At 41.9% G+C, this 23,851-nt stretch overlaps 2 protein-coding genes across 2 annotated transcripts in view; both read left to right on the plus strand.

The window, feature by feature from the left end:
* The first annotated feature begins 815 nt into the window (after positions 1 to 815).
* Positions 816 to 23,851, plus strand: part of LPCAT2 (lysophosphatidylcholine acyltransferase 2) — a 30,390-nt gene continuing 7,354 nt past the window's right edge. The window contains exons 1-11 of the mRNA XM_021555009.3: positions 816 to 950; positions 6,257 to 6,396; positions 7,412 to 7,629; positions 8,840 to 8,952; positions 11,598 to 11,658; positions 12,664 to 12,722; positions 13,820 to 13,854; positions 15,797 to 15,851; positions 18,899 to 18,981; positions 19,506 to 19,631; positions 20,709 to 20,862. Coding sequence (XP_021410684.2) covers positions 831 to 950; positions 6,257 to 6,396; positions 7,412 to 7,629; positions 8,840 to 8,952; positions 11,598 to 11,658; positions 12,664 to 12,722; positions 13,820 to 13,854; positions 15,797 to 15,851; positions 18,899 to 18,981; positions 19,506 to 19,631; positions 20,709 to 20,862 — 1,164 coding nt within the window. The 5' untranslated portion in view covers positions 816 to 830. The remainder of the gene's footprint in view (positions 951 to 6,256; positions 6,397 to 7,411; positions 7,630 to 8,839; positions 8,953 to 11,597; positions 11,659 to 12,663; positions 12,723 to 13,819; positions 13,855 to 15,796; positions 15,852 to 18,898; positions 18,982 to 19,505; positions 19,632 to 20,708; positions 20,863 to 23,851) is intronic.
* CAPNS2 (calpain small subunit 2) lies at positions 22,239 to 23,531 on the plus strand. The gene has a single exon (XM_031505827.3). It carries the CDS (start codon positions 22,385 to 22,387, stop codon positions 23,129 to 23,131), a length of 747 nt encoding a protein of 248 aa, XP_031361687.1. The 5' UTR covers positions 22,239 to 22,384; the 3' UTR covers positions 23,132 to 23,531.

Here is a 23,851-nt window from a genome sequence, read left to right on the forward strand (position 1 = left end):
GCCCTAGAAACTACCTCGGCCGTGTGCCACGACCGCGCCTGCCCTCTCCTCTCCCAGATAACGACCCGCGTTGCTCCCAGTGCCCACGAACATCGCCCTGCGACCGCACCCGGCGAACGCGGCTCAGCTGCGGAGCCTGCGGCGCGCACGGCGCGGGGCAAGGCACGGGCGGGGCTGCGGGACACGGACCCGGCACGGGCAGGGCACGGGCGGGGCTGCGGGACACAGACCCAGCAGGGCTGCGGGACAAGGACCCGGCACGGGCAGGGCTGCGGGACACGGACCCGGCACGGGCAGGGCTGCGGGACACGGACCCGGCACGGGCAGGGCACGGGCGGGGCTGCGGGACACGGACCCAGCAGGGCTGCGGGACACGGACCCGGCACGGACCCGGCACGGGCGGGGCCGCGGGACACGGACCCAGCAGGGCTGCGGGACACGGACCCGGCACGGGCAGGGCTGCGGAACACGGACCCGGCACGGGCAGGGCACGGGCAGGGCTGCGGGACACGGACCCAGCAGGGCTGCGGGACACGGACCCGGCACGGGCAGGGCACGGGCAGGGCTGCGGGACACGGACCCGGCACGGGCAGGGCTGCGGGACACGGACCCGGCACGGGCAGGGCACGGGCAGGGCTGCGGGACACGGACCCGGCACGGGCAGGGCTGCGGGACACGGACCCGGCGCCGCCACCGCCCGGCTCGGCCGCGGGCCCGCGCCGGCCGCCCGCCCGCCCTCACCTGCCCGAGGCGGGGCTCCCGCGGTGGGCAGGGCCGGCCGGAGCCGCTGGCCCCGGGCTCCGCCGCCGGCTCATGCGCAGCCGCCGGGGATGGCGGTGGCGATGGCGCCGCGGGTGTTGCCGCTGCCCAGGCAGCACTCCTTCAACCCGCCCACCGTCCTCAACCCCTTCGTGCACCCGGGCCGCCTGAGCGCCGGCGACAAGCTGCGGGTAAGGCTGGGGAGTGGGCGGGAGAGGCCGCGGGGGCCGGGCCGCGCTGCCCCGGGCTGGGATGCGCACGGGAGCGCGGCGGGCACGGCTCAGCCCGGGCACGGCTCGGCCCGGGCACGGCTCTGAACCCGCGCTCCGTGCCGCGCCCCGGCCTCCGCGGGCTGTCAGCGGCGAGGTTCGGGGGGCACTGGGTGCGTTGGAGCCCCCTGCGCAGGCAGAGCGCGGTGTGAGCGGTCGAGGTTTGAAAGTGCCGCCGGCAGCCGGGGCTGCGGGCCCGGCCTGCCCTGCGCCGCCCGCGCCCAGGGCAGCGGAGCAGCCCCGGCTCCGGGTCACATCCGCAGCTCCTGCTTTGCCGGCTGCTGCTGACAGCATTTCCTTCCCTTACGGCAGTTTGCTTCCTGATCTAACCTAGGGAGCAGATACACGGGGAAGTTATGTAAACGGTCAAAGACGCAAAGGGTGATCAGCATTAAAAAGTCACTGTTTTCGAAATTAATTTCTTCAGCCTTTCAGAGTCCTCAAGCTGCACGCTTGCTCAGTGCATACACAGAGGTTTACTGACTTCATACTTAAAACTTGTAACACAAGATTTAAAACAAGCTTTTGGAACTATTTATGCAATCATTGTTGATAGTACATCCCTCCTAGAGAAAACAGTGGTCCTGTTTCAATAATTAAGCACTACCCATCGGTTAGTCATGTCAGATGCTTCAGCTCTAGAGTTAAGATGTCAATTTCTCTCTGATAGGAAAATCTAAAACAGAAGGTAACTTTTTCAGTCATGCTGTTTCAGATGCTTAACTGGCTTTAGGCTGATTTTAAGCCTAGGTTGGGGAGGGGGGAGTGAATCTCTTAGCTCCATATTGCAGGGTGTACAACAAAAAACACTACCCCATAATCCACTGGATCACTGACTGGTGTCACTGGGTGAATTGAATCAGGCCTCTGAGTGCTGTTCCAGTATGACTTGTGTACAAGCACAGACAAGATGTACAGGATACTTGTACAACTAAAAAAGCTTTGATTCTTAAAAACATTATTTAAAAATCAGCTGATGAACCAAACATGAATGTACGATTGAGGAAAATGAGGACATCACTGTGTAGGTGAAATTACAGCATTTTCTGCTGATGCTTATAAATATATGAAACTGATGTGCAACTAAATATTTTATGTTTCGTATAGATCTTCATCTCATTATAAACAACGTTTGCCCTGAAGATAGCTGGGTAGAGGAAATGTGGGAAAGCTGGAAAACAATTTCAAGTCCTTTTATGCCCTGTGTTTTACTAGCAGCCTGGAACACATTTCATGTGCATCTGGATTAGTAGCTTTAGGCATGAACCCTGAAGAAACCAGTTTCTTAATGAGGTTCCAGAAATGGATAGCTTTCTGTGCTGCCTGTCCTTTCTGGAGGATGCACAGACTACTTTCAATAAGTTGCATTTTTAAGTTACTCCATAAAGCACCTGGAAGGAAAAGCACACTTCTGGGTTAGGGCCTGATCCTAGTGAGCTGAGGAGCACAACAGTCACAGTATTGTAAAGCAGGAAAACACACAAGAGAGAACCTTTTTTCTATTGTGGTTTGCTCCCTTCTGTTCTTCTTTATGGTCATAAGGACTTCCTACTCATTGCTTTGTCCTGTAAACCTCTGTTCCTCTCTTGCTCAGCACTTCCAGTCAGACCTGCTGGGAATCAAGGCCTTACCAGACAGTGTTACTATAAATTTCAGAAAAGGGAAGTCTCCCTTCTCTTTCTGTTCACATGAAGTGTAGTGTTTCTCTATTCTTGCATGTTAAGGACAGTCTTGTTATGTCTCCCTATTCTGTACTGTTCCTTTAACATACATCAATACGAACATACAATTTCAAAACCCTCTTTGGGAGTCCACAGCAAGATTTCTATATGTTGTTGACCTTACATGTAAAGACTGCTGTGTGCCTGATGAATGGAGCTTGAGACAGGGTAGCAGTTTGCATTTCATTCAGATTCGAATATAAAAACAGACTGAATAGTAAATGAGAATATTTTACAATTTCTTGTCAGTCCTTGTTTATAGTTTACAAGCCACCCTTTATTTGTCATTCTTTAGAATCTGCAAAGCAAGGGTCAGTTGGGTTGTGCTAAACATCTTCATGTGCCAAACAATTTTAAAACAGTCACTTCTGGTTTCCATCCTCTGACTGAAGTTGGCTGCAATTAATTGCTGAGATTTTTCCTGTGTTTTAGTTACTTTGTTCATGATTGCTTACTTGCTGTTCTGACTTCTGAACTGCAAATGCAAAGCACAAATTCTAGTCATTACTGGATTCCAGTTTATTCAGAAGAGATGCTCAGTGGACTTCTGCAGTGGTGAACTATGTAATACCACAACCAGCATGCTAAAAGCAGCATTTTTGGAAGCAAGCAGCTGGACTGCCTGGCAGAGCTGTGACATCCTCTGGATGCTCATAGAACACTGTCTTGCCCTGTGTGTACTGCTGGGGGGGACAGTGCATCTGATCACAGCTTCAGATGTCAAAGTATTTCAGTGGGAGCTCAGCTTCATTCTGGTCCCCAGCCTGCTCTGCTGCTGCTTCTGAGATAACTTGACAGCAGCTACAGTTGAACAAAATTTTATATGGAATTCTGTGGCTTTCTGATAGACCTGCTTTTCCACTATTAAGGTTCCTACCATCAGTGGAGGTATAATCCCATGTATTGATCAAAGATCAATCAGCTATGGAAGCAGGACCAGGACTGCTGCAGTGACAGGATATGCAGTTACTGCAGGCACAGTAAACAGAAAGTACATGGGTGATTCAGTATGTGGGAAAAGGTTCTTCGGATGACTCAGAATAATTCTGTCTTGGTAATTACTGCACAGAAGCTGAAGTGGCTCTGATCCTACTGAGTAGTAACTACACTTTGTATTTTTTCCCTGTATGTTTTTCTCCTGTGCTTTCCCTTTTCTAGTCTACCTTGACCTTCCTCTTTTCTGTCCTTTTCTTACCCTACTCTGCAGATGATGGAGCAGAAACCAACTCTGCCTCATTACACAGTGACCTAGAAAGCCAGTAGCTTGCATCAGCAAATCAGTACCACCTGTGCATCTGCCTAAAATAGATTAATGAATTTATTAAAGTTTTGAAGAAGGGATTGTTTTGCTTTTGCTATTGCATCCTTTATCTTTCATTTTAGGTCAGTACATATATATTCCTTTTTTCATTAAGAAAAACATTCTTTTAAGTCAAACCACGCTGATTTATGCTGATGCTGCCCATTTTGAATAACTGAATGCAGCTGAAATGTTGAACTGCATTACAGATAGTAGTAAAAGAGGATGCATAAAGAGAAAAAAAAAACCCAAATCTAATTTTGGGAGACAAGCAAGGAGTCTTTGTTGGTTTATCTTCCTAGCTTACTTTTTCAGATTTGCCACCACTGGCACCAGAGTGAGTGGGAGCAATAGATCTCTAGGGGCAAACCTATCATGCTTATTTCTATGATCCAGAACAGTCCTTTACCTGTTGTCCATAAAGTTATGGTTAAAATTTCATAGCTAGTTACACAGAACTGTTAAATAAAAGAAAGAAATAATCAGATCTAAATGTTCAGATCTCTCCTGGAAACACACTGTGTAGCAGTGCTTGCAGAACATAAACAACACCGCTTATCATGCTTATCTTAATGTACTCTCTGTATTCACTGTCATGTTTGGTCTGTTGCCACTGTGCCTGTGGTAACACAGAAATGAGTCCTGAAGGCCCCAAATTCATCTTAATCCTCATCAGTGTCAGAGGGTTTACAGCCAGATGGCAGAGCCTCTCCTGAATATTGACAAGGGGAGGGTAAGAGGACATTACGTGAAGATGGAAGGGATTTGGTGGGAGGGAAAGCACTGTGTTGGTGGAAGGAAAATTAGAAGCAACTGACTGTATCAAAAAAACTGGATGAAGTATACTCTAAGGTGCTTATATTCAAATATACTACACTTGTTCCTTTTTAAAGAGAAGAGGTAAATTAAAATCCACTGTGATGTTAATAATCACAGCTCTAGGATGTTGCAAACTATTTTGTAAAGCTGACTTCACAGAATAGTAAAAAGCCTTGCTTTTTCTGTACAGTAAGTGGCCCTTGTTAAAGAGCTGACTAGAAATGTTGATTTTGTGAGAGGAACGCTGTTGTTCAGTTGTAGATTTTCTTAAAAACCAGTAAAGCGTGAAATGTAGTAAGCTCACAAGAGTAAGTTAAACTCTCTTAACTCTCCTTCAGTAACTTCTCCCATACACTCGAACTGGTGGAGCTGTCAGTCAGTCTGTGACACACTCTCAGATAAGTTTTGGTGACTTGAAGAAACATCCCAAATAAATTCTTAAAAATCACTATTACAGTTCTTTTGGGGTGTGTTTTGTTTTGTGTGTAGCTTTGCACACAAACTGATCCTCATCGGTGCCAAAGAGAGTTGATCCCTTTACTGGTTTGCCAGGAGTGCTGCTCACACAGCTCACCTGCCTCCCAGCCCAGCCTTGCTCAATCTGCACAGTGTTTGTTGCAGCATAAAGCCAACCTTCAGGATACAGTTTCTAAACAAATGTGCTGGGGCAAAACAATTAAGAATTTCTTTCTGCCCTGCCCTGTACCAGAGCTGCTGGTGGTACAACATTATGCCACCTGTTTTGTGGAGCTATGCTGAAAATACACAAGCTAGAGATTCCTTTGGGTGGGCTGGGGATGATGTTTGAGGGTTATTTGCCATCAGAGCAACTAAAACCTTGGTTTTATTGAAGTCCCCACTGGGGACATGACGTTGTGTTGTGTGTGCACAGTCCCTGGAGCAGTAGTGAGGACCACTTGCAGCAATGTTGTGACTCAACACAAGATTTGTCATTTCAAAAGGCCAGAGTGCAATTAGTCATCTTAATGATCCCACTTGACTTCTAGATAGGCAGCTAGTGATAGAAAGCTCTGGAGTAGAGATATGTGTCAGCTGGGCAAACTCTTCTGAGCTGGTTGTGTGCTGCAGATCAGGACCAAATATAAACTGGAGCCAGCAAACTTACTTTACCCTCTGAGTCTAGCTACATCCAGGCCAAAAACATAAATACTCAGATACTCCAGTTGTTCCTGAAATGGGAACTCATAAGTGAAAATGAAATACCATTAATTACTTCCCATAAGAGCACTGGAATCATTAAAGCTTTCCTTACTAGATCACAAAGCAATAATGGTAGTACTTTAAAATCATTGTAAAGTGGCTACACAGATAGCAGAGTCATTTCTGTTGATACCACTTCTTAAGATTTTTCACCTCTTTCTTTCCAGACTGTTCTACAAGGGATTATTTTGCTTCCCCTCCGTGCCATATGCATCACATGCATTTTACTGCTAGCTTGGCTGTCTGCATCAATTGCAACTTTCTGTCAGCCTGGAAGAGGATTTCTGCCACTGGAAGGATGGAGAAGGTGAAAAAGTGACCAATATTTGTGAAAGCTAAGCTTTTTTTTCCCTAATAACACAAAGCCAGGATCTAAAGCTTTTTTCCCTTTCACTCCTACTTTTGATTAATGATGATTCCTCAGTTTTACCCATTTATATGAAGCAAATTTTTAATACATGTATTTTGCTAGAATACTGGACCTTTTCAAATACGTAGATTTTCAGTTGTCTTGAGGCTTAAAAAAAATTGTAAAAAAACCATTTATAGACTATTTGTAAGCCAGGACTTACTTCAGTAATAGCCCTAACAGGAATATCTGAGAAAAGAAATTAATTAAGCAAGTATTTTGTAACGTGACATAGGCTGAGCTCCTGTGTAGTCTTTGTCATTTCTGCTATGCTATGATTCTATGACAAAATTAGCTTTGACAGCTCCTCTCAGCTGCATTGCCCTTGAAGTGGTATTTCACAGCTGCTTCTGTGGGTTCTGGGTTTCAGTCACTCACTTCTGACCTCAAAGTACTGAAGTTCCCTTCTAGCCACAATGCACTGCAGCTGCTGGAGGAGGAGGAGGAGACACAGGAGGTGAATTCTGGCAAGACCAAAAGGTTAGGGAGAGTCCCATGAAAGGAATGTGTCCTCTCCTGTGGGAACATGTTCCAGTAAGGAAATACTGTTTAATCTTATTTAAAACTGACTGTTAAAAAACAGTATCATTTATATCAATTCATACGGAAAGGACACTAAATCTGCTAATCACTCACCTCACAATAGTGTTACGGTACAATGCCATGAAAAATAGCGTACCTGGTAAGAGGCTTTCACAAGGTGCTGTACACTGCCTTATCTTCATCAGGAAAAGGTGGTCCCCTTCCCTGCCTCCCCTTTAGCCCTACATTCTGCTGGTGAATAGCATTGCTACCCTGCGTGGGGCCCCATTGCTGGTTAGAACTAGGAAATCTGTTAGGGGGCTTTTCTTTTGAAGTACAAAATAAAAACTGACTGTAAGCTGGACGAGATTTTTGTGTTTCTGTTTCCAAGGAGGATGATCAAGACAACCCTCTCCAGCCTGACTCGTACGGCGTACTTCGTGATGGGATTCCAGGTTAAAGTGAAAGGGAAGGTAGCGAGTCTATCAGAAGCCCCAATCTTTGTTGCAGCTCCTCATTCAAGCTTTTTTGATGCCATTATTTGTGCCCTCACTGGAATGCCATCAATAGTGTCTAGAGCAGAGAATTTGTCAACTCCAATATTTGGCAGTAAGTATTTATGAAAAAAAACCTAAAAGTTACAAGTCAGCAACTCGGCATTGGGCCAAAAATTTTATCTCCTGAAGTGATTTAAGGGCAGACTTTTAAGGTCCATCTTCCAAGGTACTGACAAATTATTTCCAGTGAAATTCCTATGACACATTATCTTTTTGAATTGGAAAAAATGCCAAAAATAAATATGATATAATTTTGAACTTCTTTTATAGTGAAAGCATGTTTTGCAGATGTGCAGGTTGGAAACTTTCATTCTCCCAGTAATAGCTCAAAAAATCTGTTCCACTGCTGTCTTTTGATGGTGTAGCCCACAAATGTGCCTGAAGGTTATTTCAGAACAGACCCAAACTACAGTAGTCTGGAAAATACAATATTTATAAGATTTAACTTGCAGGCACTCTTATGGATTTTTTTAATGGGAGCAAGACCAGGAAAGACTAAAACAGGAGTTACTCAAAAAGGAAATGCAGGGAATGGAAAAGATCAGATGAGTCATGCTTCTATTATTTTCTCCTCCTTCTGGCACAAAAAGAAACCCCATTTGCATTATTGCTGGAATCAGCTGTAGACTTTCTGCTGGCTATACAGTAACCCAGAACTAAAGGCAGTAGGGAGCATAGCAAAGTGTTTTTGTAGAAAAGAAATGGACAGAGAATATATTGATTTTAGGTTAAAAGCACAGGATTGGGACAGAGAAGATAATTCTTTGCCAGGTTTCTCAACACAAAGGTCCACACATTCTAATGTAGATTTCTGATTAAATGAGGGGTTTCTTTCTGTAATTTACATTGAAGCTGTGCATGCTTTATAACAGAAAAGGGAAGGCTAAAACTACATTTTGTGTGCAGTCTGCCTAAGTGTGGCCTGAGCATGGCCCATGAGCACACCCAGTCAGGTCACTCTTTTGAATTGTAGAAATACTTAGTGAAAAATAACTGCAATATTATTAGAATGTGTTTGGGTGAATTTTGCATGTTTATATCTACTGTAAAGCTCCTCAGCTGGCAGCCTGGGTATGTCTTCTGTGTCTTATTTCCCATTTTGCAGAAAGAGAATAACAATACTCTTATCAATTTAGTCTGGAAGTTGTTTGTGTGGAGTCTGTCGCCTAGTATATAAATAACATGTTTTTGCTATAAGGAAGCCTTGAACCCATGTGTCTTCTAAGCACTAGTATAAGGCATTTTTTTTATCTCTTTCACAGCAATTTTAAGATCCCTTCAGCCTGTAGCAGTTTCTCGTCAAGACCCTGACTCACGGAAGAACACGGTTGCTGAGATAACCAGGCGAGCATTATCGAAAGGCCAGTGGCCACAGGTAATAAATGCACCACTAACTTCTCTTCTATCATGTATTCCTAGTCCCTAGTCTTTGTGCATCACAATGTCACAAGTGGCCAGCTGGACAGGATTCTTAAAATGTACAGAAATGAAGTCAGCTCTCAGGTATATGACTGGGTCAAAAAGGGAAAAATCTGGGTGTCCAGAAGGAGATTTGTCGTGACAAATGGATAGTTAAATCCAACCAGTACCAATTGCTGTTGCAAATGCAGATGATCCTGACTTTCTCTTTTCCCTTTTCAAGTCTTAACATGCTGCTTTCAGTGTAGCAGATGAATTGCATTGGTATGTGTGGATCAGTATCCTGAAGTTAGACCACAGAGCTGTGCTCACACCAGGTAGAGGGTGAGCAGTTGATGAGATGGGTAACCCAGACTGTCCAAGATCAGTACAAACAGTTCTTTAGCCCAAAACTTCAGTTCCTCACATAGAGTATAGATGGGGTAGAACTCAGTTCACTCTTCAGTTTGATAATGCACCAAACCCAAGATTTTTAATTGATCTGAACTGTGGAAGGATTTTGGCATGAAAGCAATGGTTATTGCTTCTGCAGTTTCCCATGGTCATTCCAAGCTGTTCTGCTTCCCGGTCCTGGATGGGTTTCCATCTGGAAGAGCTAATGGGGCAGGGTGTGATCAGGAAGGAGGAGAATGTTGAGATAGCAGTTCTGCTGCTGAAAAAAAGGTAGAGGGCTGGGATGGAAATCCACATCCTTTGGAAGAAGAAAGACTGGAAGTAGTTGTGCATCTACTAACATCTCATTTGCGAGTACCTTTCTGCTTTCTTTTTTATTGCATTGATTGTGGTCTCACATTGCCTTCAGATGCTGTGAATACGATGTCATTGCCATGCTGCTGGTGGGCATCATTATCCAGTCAGTGATAATATAAAACCTTTCTCCAAACATCTCCTGTGCACATTTTTGTATAAACTCATGCTTTGTCTTTTGAATTACATCTTGATTTGTTTTCTTGGGGGTTAATTTACTTGAAATAAAAACAGAAAGTGACTGGTTCAGTAGCTGAATTTACAAGGTCTCTTTAGTCATAGTTGGATATTCCCTAAATGACTAAGAAAAATTAATTTTCCTTCACTTTTGATCCACTGAGTGGCTTTTGAGGAGAATTAAGAGGCAAGTGAAGATAATAGACTTCAGTAGAAGGTATCTATGACAGCTAGACCTGCTGTTTACTGCTCTACTTTCTGAACAGTCTCTAGAAATAGAAACCATTTAAGTAGGGAAGATCAGCACTTGCCATTTTTTTTTGTAATGGCATTATTTACATATTTCATACATTTTTACTTCACAAGTACCTTTCTAAAAGCTTTTTTAACACTTAGGGTACTTCGACTCATAAATGTATTTTTCTAATACAATTGCTTTAAGTAATTTTAGAGCTTCCATTATTTTTTGAGATTTGTCCATTAAACATGCACATGCCAATTTTTTTAATACTGGGCTTACAGACTACCCTAGTGCTTATGATTTGCTAAACTGTTTTAGGTGAATGGCCTGGTAGACCTGATCTGCACTGAAAGCAGCATGGGGAGGAAAGGAAAACGGGCTCCTGCACCAGTGCTGCACTCGGGATGAAAGCTAGATATGTATCATGGCATAAATAGATTATGAGTCAAGTAATCTGGGAATCTCCAAGTCTGAGTCAGCAGTACAACTGAGGGTGTCACTGGGTGATTCCTGGTCATTTGCCATGGCCACACTTTCTGATTACAGGATGTACCGTGGAGGACTGGCTGTAACTTGCTGTGTGCAGTTGCCTCTGTCATACCCTTGAACAGTGTGTGTCCCTTGGTGTGACCTGCTGAGGCCTCTCACAGCTAACCTTGACCTGCTCATTCAGACTGAAGTGGGAGCACACCTTGATCCAGACCATTTTGTGCTGTGGTGTTTTCAGAATGCTGCTTAGAATCCTGTAGTTTTATGAGAAATACAAAGTTTGTGTTCCAAAGCTTGTGGGGCCAGATTCAGTGTGTCACACTGCAGTTCACAGTGCACTTCATGTACTATCTCAAACACTGATTCAGAAACTTTCTGGGTGCTGGTGTGTCTGAGTCACTGGGGCTCAGAGGCTGCTGTGGTGTGTAATGCCTTCAGAGCTCTGCCTCACAGCACATGCCTTCTCTGCCTTTTGCTCTGCTGCTCAAGCTGTGTTCTCATCATAGCTAGCATCTCACAGAGCATCTCCACCTAGAAATGCCCAAATACCTCATGCACTTCCTTTCAGCCCAAACTCCTATATTTACACACTCAGCAGCTCAATACGGAACTGCTGGCAGAGGAACAATTCTATTATTACTAACACTAAAATTACAAGTGAAACACTTAAAGCCTTTTGTGCCATATGTCTGAACTGATAAAGGCCTTTCCCAAGAACTCTTTTCTTGGAAAGCATTGGTTTCCAAATCAAGATGGACCAGGTTAATAATATTGTGAGCATCTTTATTAATATGTTTGTTTCCTTTGGAAATGGTAATGTTATTCTTGTCATACAGTACAACAGGTCACAGAGCTTGCATAGGGTCAGCCTGTGCATAACAGATAATGAGATATAATCCCTTTATGAAATTTATGTGTGTATATTTTTCTCTCTCTTTAAATCCAAGATACTGATTTTCCCAGAAGGCACCTGCACAAACCGAACCTGCTTGATCACATTTAAACAAGGTGAGAGATTTTATCCCATTGTTGTTGGAAAAAAATATGTGCTGTTACTTTGATAGTTGTAGTAAGGACTGAACTTAGGAAGATACATCATCCACAACAACGCTATTGTAATCCCTTACTTTATTAAAGTTTCAGTGGCACTAAACCCACTCATAATAGTCAGCTTACTTCTCTGGCTTGTGGTGTTGTGTAAGATGCAAAATATCTGTGATGTATATGAGTGGTTAGTTGGGGGATTTTTCTGGGTATAGTTTTCATCTAATTTATTTACTCAGAAACTCAGCTGTGATTGTTATGAGATAAATGTATGAATTTATTCACATGATATTCTTTTATCTCAGCTAACAGTTGGGCTGTCTTAGATTCCTGTAGATTTTGACACACAAAACTTAGCAGCCAAGTTACAAAATGTCTTTGCGTAGCACTTAGCAAGCCAATACAACAAATCATTTTTGGCAGAGAAACATACTTCATTGCACCACTGATCATTAGATTGTTGTGCTGCCCTTCAGTTAAGAAAGGAGAGCAACGTGACTGTTTTACAGTGTCTTGGGTAGAAGTGTGAAAAACCATTACTACGTGGCCAGATCCATATCACTTGTGATGATGAGAACACAAGAGTGATTCAGGAAATGCTCAGAAGCCTTGTGAGCATCTCATCCTTTGAAATTAATGTCCCTCTATGGGGAGATAATGCAGAGAAAAGGAGTTTAAACAGTCCAGAGATCTTAGGCAGCTTTCTCCTTGAGATGGAGACAAACCCGTTTCTGTCATGACATCTTGCTGCTAATTTAAAAACAAATAAAAAACCAAAAACCCAACCTACAATGTACATAAAACCCAAATCAAACAACAAACAAAAAACTGAAGTAGAACACATCTCATTTTCCTTGTGTTTTTAAAAATGTCTCCTTCCAGGTACTGTTGTTTGAAATAAATCACTTAAAGCTCCCAATTGCTGTGTCAAACTTAGTCGTAACAATTAGTTCTAATTTGTGTCTGCAGGTGCCTTTGTTCCACGAGTCCCTGTCCAACCTGTGTTACTCCGATACCCCAACAAGCTGGTGAGCAGAACACTCTTCTGTCACTAACTAATAATAGAGAAGGAAAAAGTCTGACTTAAGTGGTACCTACTTTGCATTGTCACTGAAGATCATATTGTCCTGAGCTTTAGCATTGAAGAGCTCCTGGAAGCAGCCAGGCTTCCCAAGTGTCACCATGGTGTAGTTGCTATTCTGACTGTGAAACATTACTGCTGGGCTTCTCAGCTAAAGGGGAGACAGGAGAGTGTTGCGGTGGAAGTTGGAGACTTCCTGCAGTGCCACAGAGCCTGTACTTTGAAGTCTAAAATGGACACAACTTCCGTATTAGTCATCAGTTTTTTGGTTAACCTCAAGATAGCCTTACTGCAAAAGGACATGTAAAGTTTCTGAACAGAAGCAAAGCTGAGCCATGCAGTACATCCAGCTCCTCTCCTCAGGAGAGCAGCTTTGCAGATGTTCTTTTCATGCAGCATTTCTTGTGCAGCTCCACTTTACTCTGTCTGTAAGACTGGGACCTTTTCAATGTTTTTTTAAATTACCTGGTCATCCAACAAATCCAGAAAAGACCAAACTTTCACTTCCTGATGTTTTGTTAGGATTAAACAGATGGTTGTTATTGTTATTTGCAAAGACTCCTTTGTGTAATCCTTTTACAAATGAATGTCAAAAGTGAACCACTCAAAGGGATTGGTACTGCATTTCACTGATAAGATTTAAGGATCTGCCTCTACACACTGTAAAAATAGTGTATAAGAATAAACACAACAAGACATATTTATGAGAATGCCTCTCTAAAGGGACTGGTAAGGCCCACTGACAGAGTCTTACCCATTTTTCTTTTCCCTGCTTCTGTTGTTTAGATCAGAGAGAAGGATTTACAATACCTAACTAACTATAAATGTTATTCCCAATTGTTTATAAAAGTCTGCCATGCTTATTTTCAAATTTTTAAGGCAAGGAATTCTATTTGCCTTAACACCTTTGTTTATTTTCACTAAAGGCCTATAAAAACATAATCCACTTTTACTAAACTTGTGCCTGTTTTAAATTGTAACTTATCTGCTTACTAGCTTTCATCTGGTTTTGTCATACATTTCTGTGTTTTATTTTTTCCTTAGGATACTGTGACCTGGACATGGCAGGGCTATTCATTGTAAGTTTCTTAATCGTACTGAAAATTACATACAGAATTTTTCCCCCTGTTGCTCAACAGTCTGCCAAACAGATTCCACTAAGCCAAGACACATGTTCTTTAGGATCTGTTTTTATGAGGGGGAAATACCTGAGGATAATCTGTCATGCAGTAGATTTCATATCTGAATGGCTAGAGAAAGGGTTAGCAAAGGAAAGTATTATTTCCAGTTCCACCACTCTTTTAATTTTCTCCTATTTTGCACATTACATTAGAATAAAGGAAAGTATTAAAGAACCTTCACAACCAAAATATGTCTGGAAAATACTTTTCACTTTACAAATATTCATTAAAATGTACATTTTTAGAATCCATATACTACATTTTCATGTGGAATATGTCCTGCTTTACTAACGTTTGTAAGGCAGATAATTTTGAAACACATCTGGACTAGTGGAGCAGATCATAAGCACCTTTTAAACTATCATACATGTATGTATTACAATATATATAAATAGATAAGAAATATATATATATACACATATATATACTTATATATATATATAATTCTAACATCTTCACACTTAGACAATGGACATAATGAAATGTCCATTTCAGTTTCCCAAGATTTTTTCCTGTTTCTACTATTGCTGATAAATTTATCAGCTTACTGAGACTAATGAACATTGCAAATTCAGTACATAGTACAGATTTCCTCAATGGAGGATTTACACTGAAAGATTAAAATAGAGCTGTATCTTCAGTTATGACAGATGGAGTAGGAATAGGCAAAGAAAGAAATTAAATCAGAGGTATTCCCAGGGGAGGGAGGAGGCTGCCCATTCAGTCAGAATGCAGAAATGCTCTGAGCCTGGTGGCAGGATGGTGAAGGCTCAAATTAAAACCTGTCAGCAGGTGAAAGGAACTGCTTAGCAAAATCCATGAGGAGAGAATGGATGGGTGGAGAAGAATCCATAGATTCTTAATAAAACTAACTGGAACCAGGAGAAGAATATTCCCTGCACAAACATGGAGATCACAAAATGCAAAACTGTCTCTTTGTAAAACTTCCTGGCTATTGTGGCCAGGACAGGACAGTACCAGTCTTCTCAGAAACCTCCTGACATGGTTCCTACTTTCACTTACTACTTATATCTTACTTTTGTGCTTTACTGGGAGAAATCCTGTTAGAAAATCAAGCATTAAGAGTGGACTTGTGCAGGAGATAGACAGGATCCCATAGGTTCTCTCACCTTTTCCCTTTTCTTTTTTGTCCAAAACAAGAACAGAAAGACTGCTTGAAAGTTTTCTAACGTACCTGTTGTAAAGATCAAATGTGCATTTCTGCTTAAAAATCATAGTGAAAAGAGCAAGTCTGAAGTGACTGTGTTTATCCTCTTTAACAGTTTCTTTCCCCCCCAAGCTTATCTGTTGATCCTAAAATCTGTGACTTTTTAAAAAAGCACTGATGGTCGTGACCCTACTGGCCCTTCATTAACATGTCTATGTAAATTTTACTGTAATTTGAAAAATTACTAGAAAATACTAACAAATCCAGTTCTGCTTAAGGAAGTTACTGGTCCTATTTTGCAGCTGAGAGAATAAAAGATAAAGTAAAGCTTCTTCCTAGAATCAAAGCTCTTAAAGTTTAAAATCTAGTATCCATTGATCTCCTTAAAGATGGGAGACATTTTACTGTGCAGAGCTGTGCAGAATTGTTAATGTGCATGGGAGAAGACAGCAAGTTGCCTGCCCTGTGAGCAGGCTCCACCTATATGCAGAATCCCTGTTAGAAAAAATGTGAAAAGTAATTTTTTGGGAAACTTCACTGCAAGGTACTTAAAAACCTTCCCTAATACTGCCTTTTTTTTTTTTCTGGTGTTTTAAAATGTTTAATCTACTGACATGTGAATTCTTCTGTTTTAAATAAGTAAAAATTATTTTTCTTCCTCTTTGTCTGCAGTAAAGAGCTGTGCATAATGACACTGTGTCAGATCTTCACTAGATTAGAAGTTGAGGTAAGAATTGGAAATATTTTTGTACTAAGATTTAGCAACCAGGGAATTTCTGCTTTAATATATTCACAGTATAATGCATTATTCACATTATTAGTTATTTTTAGTGAATGATAAACAAATGTCTCAGAAACAAGAACAAGCATCATAGTAAGTAATAGATGTAATTTGTTGTCCATATGTATGTATAATTCTGATGAGTTTCTAAGACAGCTGCCAGAAATGTATTTTTAGAGCATTATACAATCACTGTTAATTATCACCACATGAATTCTACAGGTGTTAAAACTAAGAATTAACATACATTTTGTCAAAGGTAACAGCTTCTTTTCCCACCTCCCCATTTCTCTTCAAAGTAGTGTTCTCTTCCTCATGATCTCCCCAGACACAACTCTCATAGATTTCTACAAATAACAGCCCGTTCAAGTATTTGTGCTGAGCCTCATATAAGGAACCAGTTCCCTTGATCATTAAATCCACTGCATAGCACAGAGACAACTGAAACAACATCCACACTTCTTCCTGTGAGCACCCACCCTCTAACTGCTCCCTGTCAAAGAGGCAGCTTTCAAAACACATTCCTTACCAGACTACAGAGGATTTTCAGTGTGGACTAAGTTGGTATAGGAACCTGAGGAAGGGGAGAAAGTGACGCATTTTGCTGTTTATTTGCAAAACACAGGATTTAGCAGAGTCCAAAGCTTTGTGAATACAAGCAGTGTTGTTACTGCTAACAATTAGCAATCTAGTCTGTATTGGGGAACAATGAAATTCACTTTGAGGGAGCATCTTGTTACTGTATAGTGCTTTGCATTAGACACATATTTGTAGAGGGTGTAATCAAGAGATAATGCTCCTAAAAATTTTGTTCAGTAGGGCATAGCTATGTGATTTATATACATGGGAGCAAGAAACAGTTAATGTAGCCCTTCCAGTAGAAGGAAGAGCATCGTTTTCCATACTTCAGACCTCAAACTTGTTTTTTGAAAATAAATTTCATGTTCCAAGGGATGAAACTGAAACATGAAAAAATTTGCAGCTTTCACAGCAGCATGTGTCCCTAAAATGAAACTAACTTCTTAGCATCACTGCAAAAGCCTTTCAGTTTCTAAAATGAGAAGGGACACATTTTCCCATAGGAGGAGGGGATCCAACTATTCCTTTTTGAAGTGGACATTTCTGTTGCTGTCCCATGCTGTGTGCAAGTAGCCTCTCCACTCCCACCAGTCTTGCAGTGCCTCTACCTGCTGTGCAGGAGCAGTGATGGGCTCCAGGGCTGTGTGTCCATGTCCAGTCCAGCTCTGACACACTGGGATATTGAACATGAAACTGAGCCTAGCAATGAGTTTTAGGGCTGCAAAAAACACAGCAATTGACAGATTCTGTAAGAGGAGAGACTAGGTCACAAACAGATCAGAGAAATATTTTTGCTATTGAAAGAGGTGTGAAGAATTTTCTTACAGGAATGAATTTGACTGGGAAGATGTATTTGCCACGCTCCAGCAGATAAGCGGCTGAGATGTGAGATCATGCAGCCACTGTAGGAGGTCAAGAAACCAAATTCTTGCTCCTCAGCTGTTGTTTCTGGCAAACAGGTTTTATGAATAATTGTAGGGGGTAGTTTTGAAGGGGGTGAAGGTGGTGTTTAAGCTCCCAGGAATTTACGTTGCTCTGTGAGCAAGACCTCAGCCACAAGTGAAGTAATGACCACTTCCAAAACCATGACTATGTTTGCGTAGATAAACCTGGAGTTATGACTTCTCACCCAGGAACCTCAGAGATTTCAGTGTACTGTGTGCCTGGACTTTCTCAGTTTAAGAATTATGTGACTTCTGAAGGGGAGTTATAATAACCAGGAATCTATTTCAGACCTTGGACAAAGCTGGCCACTGCTTACAGAAGGAATGAAATGAACAGCTGGACTTCTCCTCTCCTTACAGGGGACACAACTTTTAATTATAAACAGAAAAATTTTATGGTTATTTGACAGATAACCAATTCCATAAACTCACTGATTTTAATGATAAAGAGAAAGCATTCCTTAAAAACAAACTTTAAATGGCTGTTCAGGACAAACTGTGTTTATATGGGACAGTTAGCACTATAATAATGCATCACCAGCAACTGCAGTATAACTAAAGCAACACACTGGCACATAATTAACAACTTTCTTCCAATATTCTAGGAATTAAGGGCAGGGTGCAGAGCAGCAGAACTCAGATAAATTATAACCATAGTTAGGGAAAGGCACAGTAAGCAGAGCTGTGAGCAAACACTGAAGAAGAAAGGAAAGCACTCCTCCACACACACTATTTTGCAAACAGGTGCTGGTTCATGCCACAATAGATAATAGTTCATCTAGAGGTTATTTTGGTGACAAGGTGTACTTCCAAGTTCATACATAATAATACTGAATCCTCAGTAGTAAACAAGTTTCCATTTAGATAACTGGGGTGTTTCCTAGGTGTGGTAGGAGAGGGGGTTTTTTGCCTTTTGGTTGAATTTCCAAAATTGTATCCAGTTAGTGTTCTACTTACAACTCAGAGCTATGATTTCTTAATGTTTTTGTCGGGGAAGGGGAAAAGTGCAGGAAACTTATCAGTCACATGCTGACAGATGCAATTAACAGGGTGGGACTGCAGTGTGTACTTAAAAACATTAAAACTCTCACATATACTAGTCTAAGATATAACATCACTTAAAAAGCATCTTTGAAAAGAAATGTGCAGTATTTCAAGTTCACATTCTTACCAGTGCAGCATTTCATCTTCTAACTATGTATTTATTATACTTTCCTTCTTTGGGGAGTTGATTTTACATATTAAAGAAGCTTCTACCAATCCTTGAGAGTTTTGTAGTAAATCTCATTTATGTGGGGAGGGCAGAGGAGCCTGAGCAGTTTCTGAGGTGGCTGAGACCTCTAGCGGTCCTTTCACTTCATAGCTGATGTTTTTCTTCTGTTCTCCTGCACTCAAACAAAAATAAGAAATTGCTCATGTTCCTAATGAAGTGGTAACTATTGAATTGATTGGATAACTCATCCCTTTCAGTTTCTGCCTGTTCATATTCCTACTGAGGAAGAAAAGAATGATCCAGTTCTTTTTGCCAACAGAGTCCGACAAACCATGGCAAAGTAAGTATTTGATCATCAATAAAACCTTCTGCTATATCCAGCAATTCCACATATAGCCTAGCCATAAAGTACAATTTAGTCGAGTCCCAGGTACTGTACATAGGAATTGCTCTAGATTTTCATGTAAGAAGTGTCAAAATCCTACACTAGATTACCCTGATTGTTTTTACATGGAGCATAAAAAAGGTTGTCTTACATTGGAACATAGTAAGTGAAATCCACAAAAAACTGGAATAAAATGATCTCTCCTTGCTTGGCAAGGATGAGTGGGTGGTGGTTTGTTCTCCAGCATTACTGGGCTGCATTTACAAGATTGTAAATCTTAAAACCTCATGGTGCTGCTACCCATAACATAGTTTCATGGTGTGGTTTCACAGTTTCCTGAAATGGTGTATATTGCTTTGTCCTATGTGCAGCAGTGCAAGAATAAATTACCACTTGTTTCATGTATCAGAGAGGGAAACCGTCTACAAAAAGTTATTTTCATATATATGGAATTGATTTTGCTTTTCCTTAATTTTCAGTGCCTTGAATGTGCCAATCACTGATCACACTTTTGAAGATTGCAGACTGATGATTTCAGCAGGGCAGTTAACCTTACCCATGGAAGCTGGGCTGGTGGAGTTCACCAAAATTAGCAAGAAACTCAAGTAAGGGAAGTTTTATTGCTTGGTCACATAATTACTAAAGTGCTGCAGGTGTTGATGGCCATCTGCCAAAGCTTAAATAACCAGAAAACAGACTTGGTCATGTGTAATATAGTGTATTTCTGCACACAACTTACATAAATTACAAGGAAATTAGAGATGAGGAAAATCCCAGTAAGGACTAATCCCAAGCAATTTTTGTCACCACTGTTGCAAGAGAAAAGATTACTCTCACCAAAGGGTGAGAAAAGTAGAGCACTCAGTGGTAGCATTGATGGAAATTTAAATTGCTTTAGTGATGAGGCACTAGCAGCTTGTAGCAGGAAGTAAAAAGCCTTTTTTTGCCTTGAAGTTTCCAGCCTGAAACTTCAGCTTGCTGCTCTGAGTTTTACTGTGCAGCCATGTGTCACTAGTGATGTCAGTTTTTCTGTCTGGATACAGTGGAATTTGAGGACTGAGCCATGTAACCATACTCCATCAAATAACCTGGCATAGCTGTGGTGAAATCTGAATGTGTCCACTAAATCTTGCCTTATTATTAAGTGCTATATATCCATTTATAGAATTCCATCTGGAATAGTTACATGGCAATTCTAGTTATTCTTATTGAGGTGCAGTGGTGTATTTTGCAGAGATCTGACAGTTCTGAGGCTCTAGCAGTACTGGTGTTTGGGTGGAGAGCTTGCTAGTAGAGCTGAGACCTGCTCCCTCTGTCAAGGAAATACCCGAGAGCATGATGCAGCAAAATACTGCTACACCTGAATTTATGGCAATTAAAAGCTCTCTGCTGGAGCAGCCTAGTAATTGGACAGACAATTCTAGGCTTGAGAAGTTATTCTGTGGAAGTCTGACATACCCAAGCATAGAACTGCCTGCTTTTAATATTAATAACCAGAGAGGATCAGTCCTTAATTTCTGATTTAAAGTAAAATATCTGGTCTGAAGTACAGCATTAGAAATGCTGTAGACACATGCCCTGTTTGTCAATTTTTCATCGTTGAACACTGTAACTCCTACTGAAATTCCATCTGTCCAAGAACTGCTGTATAGAAATATCTCCTCTCCCTCATGTTTGCATAGCCTAAAATGGAATCATGTCAGAGAGCAGTTGGATACTTTTGCTGCTATTGCAAGTGCTTCCAAAGGGGGAAGAATTGGAATTGAGGAGTTTGCCGAGTACTTGAAGCTGCCTATTTCAGATGTCCTCAAAGAGCTGTTTCTACTTTTTGACAGGGTGAGTAATTGGTTAACTGATTTGTTGACAATGTTTTTTTAGAAAAAATATTGTACCAAAAAGATATTTATTGTAATTCCTTATGTCCAGCTTAGTAAATGCTTCTTGGTTAACAGTTTCTGCAAGTAAGGTAGGTGACTTAAAGTTTTGTTCATAAGTTTCAGTGGAGAAAACATTCCTTAGTTTCTGACTTATGAGATGGCAGCCATTCCTTGGACCAAGTTACTGCACCAGTATCAGACAATAATCTTCATGCTGGTAATAGCTGAATATTTTCTTTTACTAACTGCAGATTTTGATCTTAAATACATTTTGATAGCTTAGTTAGCTGTTGTAATTAATTAGATAATTTAAGGCAGAGTGAAACTAACTGGAGTGTTAACTGGAACACTGTAGTGCTCCTGCTGTGCATGTGAAGGGTGCTGTTAGACTTCACAGGGACTCCTCTTGCTTCTCTCTGGCCATTAAGGGGGCTGTGTGTTAACATGATCATTAAGGCTTTACCCCTAAGCAGTGCTAATCTGTCCAATTCTCTCCTCTCTGACTATGACAAAAATGGCTGCATTTCTCTCTATACCAGAAGCATCAATGACTAGAGCAGAGATAGAATTAATCTTGCTTCTAGGCATCCACATGTGCTGCAGTGCACACAGCCTTTTGTCCTGCAAGTGCCTGTGGACTGGAGGTTTTCTCTTACCATAAGAGCTTTCCCAGCTCACCATCACTCTTCCTGATCAGTGAGCCTTAGCAGTGCACCTGTCCTTGAGATGCCATGGTAACTGCTGATTAAAACTGTTTCAGGATTTTTCCACATAAAAAGTTTTTACAAGCTGTAAAATATGAAAGAGTCAAACATATTTCCAGATCTGCTGAATGCTTTGAAGCTCTAGCAGAGCTAGGTACTCTTCCTTTTGTCATTCCTGCCTCCCCATTTTGGTCCTTTGGCTTCTGAGGCATGTACTCTGACTCGTGAAGCACAGTATCTACATCAGAAATGTGCAGTGGCAACCAGAATAATTAAGGGAAATCATATTCCTTTGTCTTTCTTTATATGGTGCAACATCAATGACTAGAACTAGCAAAGTAATAATTCACTATAAGTTTGAGGGAATAAAAGATTGTGAAAACAAAGTGCAAGGCTTGCATTCATGTTTAAGGAGATCAGCACAACTGAGGAACAGTCATGCTCGTCTAATAGAGCTGTTTTCAAATTGCTTCATTTATGAGCACAAGCATTCTGAGACTTCTGCTTTGTGGGTTTCAACTTCATTTTTTTTTTCTCCAAAATGGTTCCTCAAATCATATAAACATAACAATGCAAAGAAGAAAAGAAATAGGGGCGTATCAACACCTGACAGAAACTACTGAGACGTAACTGGCAGCCAGAAACATGCACAGACACGGTGAAGTCTAAGCATGCAGATAAGCTGTGTTTTGCCCACGCCCAAGTCAGACACAAAACAGCTTCAGAGAGCTACAGAGCACTGGATCTCCGAGTATCTCACGTCAGAAAATCTTCACAATGTTCCTTGCTAAAGCTTTGCTGAGTGGAGGAAGTGGTAGTAGTCGTGGAGGAAACCTTGCACGTGGCCTTGGAGGGCTCCTAACAGGAGGCGGAGGTGCAGGGAATATTGGAGGACTTGTTGGAGGTCTTGTCAACCTAATAAGTGAAGCAGCAGCTCAGTATAATCCAGAGCCACCACCACCTCCTCGCAATCATTTTACAAACGTGGAAGCTCAGGAGAGCGATGAGATCAGACAGTTTCGTCGCCTGTTTGCCCAGCTGGCTGGAGATGATATGGAAGTGTGTGCCACCGAGCTAAGGGACATCCTGAACAAAGTCCTTTCCAGACACCAGGACTTGAAGGCCGATGGCTTCAGCTTGGACACCTGCCGTAGCATGGTTGCCGTCATGGACAGCGATGGAAGCGGCAAGCTGGGCTTTGAGGAGTTCAAGTATCTGTGGAACAACGTCAAGAAGTGGCAATGTGTGTACAAGCAGTACGATGCTGCTCAGTCGGGCGCTGTTGGGAGAGCCCAGCTGCCAAACGCTTTGAAGGCCGCGGGGTTCCAGCTGAACGAGCAGCTGTGCCAGGTGATCGTGCGCAGGTACGCCGCCGAGGACGGCAGCATGGATTTCAACAGCTTCATCAGCTGCCTGGTGCGGCTGGACAGCATGTTCCGGGCCTTCAAGGCCCTGGACCACGATGGGAGTGGGCACATCAGAGTGACCATTGAAGACTGGCTGCAGCTGACCATGTATTCGTGAAGGTGTGGCAAAGAAGTGGCTTTGTCTGGAAGATACACCCAGAGGACTACACTCCTCTGCTACACAACTGTGGTCTTTGCCTTTAGTCTTTCTAAGGCAGATGTAGCTAGTGGTAGGTGGCTCAGCTTCAAGTGTAGTGGTTCCTCTTGTGCATGCACTAGTCTGCTTTTCTGGGGGGGTCTGTGTAGATTGTTGATTGGGCAGTTGCATAAGTTCAGAAAATTCTAGATTCTAAGGTTAGGGAATATATTGGAAAGATCAAAGCTTAGTTACTTTTTCATGTAAAGTGGCTTGTATACTAGTATAACTATTATACAAAAAGCTCCTAAGTTTGGTGTTGATGTTGCTGTTCTGATTTGTCAGCAGTCAATAAGCTGGAATAAAGGCTGTTTGCCTGAAGGCAGTCACTTGTAGAGTCTTGTGCAGTTATTTCTAACAAGGGGAACAACATTAGAGTTGCAATAACTGTAATGATCAGTGAACTTACATAATCATTCCATTTCCTTTCTACTTCTGCTTTTTCATGCTTAGCTGCTGAAGCAAAACCTCAGTTTTACTATCAGTTCTATCTGGTGGCCAGGACAAAACTGAAGACTTATATGAGGCTACTTCTGCAAGGATCTCCTTTCTACAGTTCCATGAACTGGTCTTTCGTCTCTTTCCTTCAAGCCTAAACATAGTTACAAAGCAAACAACTTAAAATACTACACTTATATTTAG

Source organism: Lonchura striata, chromosome 11 (assembly GCF_050655825.1).
Source record: "Lonchura striata isolate lonStrDom1 chromosome 11, ASM5065582v1, whole genome shotgun sequence".
In the NCBI taxonomy this organism is placed as follows: domain Eukaryota; kingdom Metazoa; phylum Chordata; class Aves; order Passeriformes; family Estrildidae; genus Lonchura; species Lonchura striata.

Bases quoted from the DNA above. Each gene is read 5' to 3' on its own strand.
- CAPNS2 (XM_031505827.3), top strand. From the start codon at position 22,385: ATGTTCCTTGCTAAAGCTTTGCTGAGTGGAGGAAGTGGTAGTAGTCGT.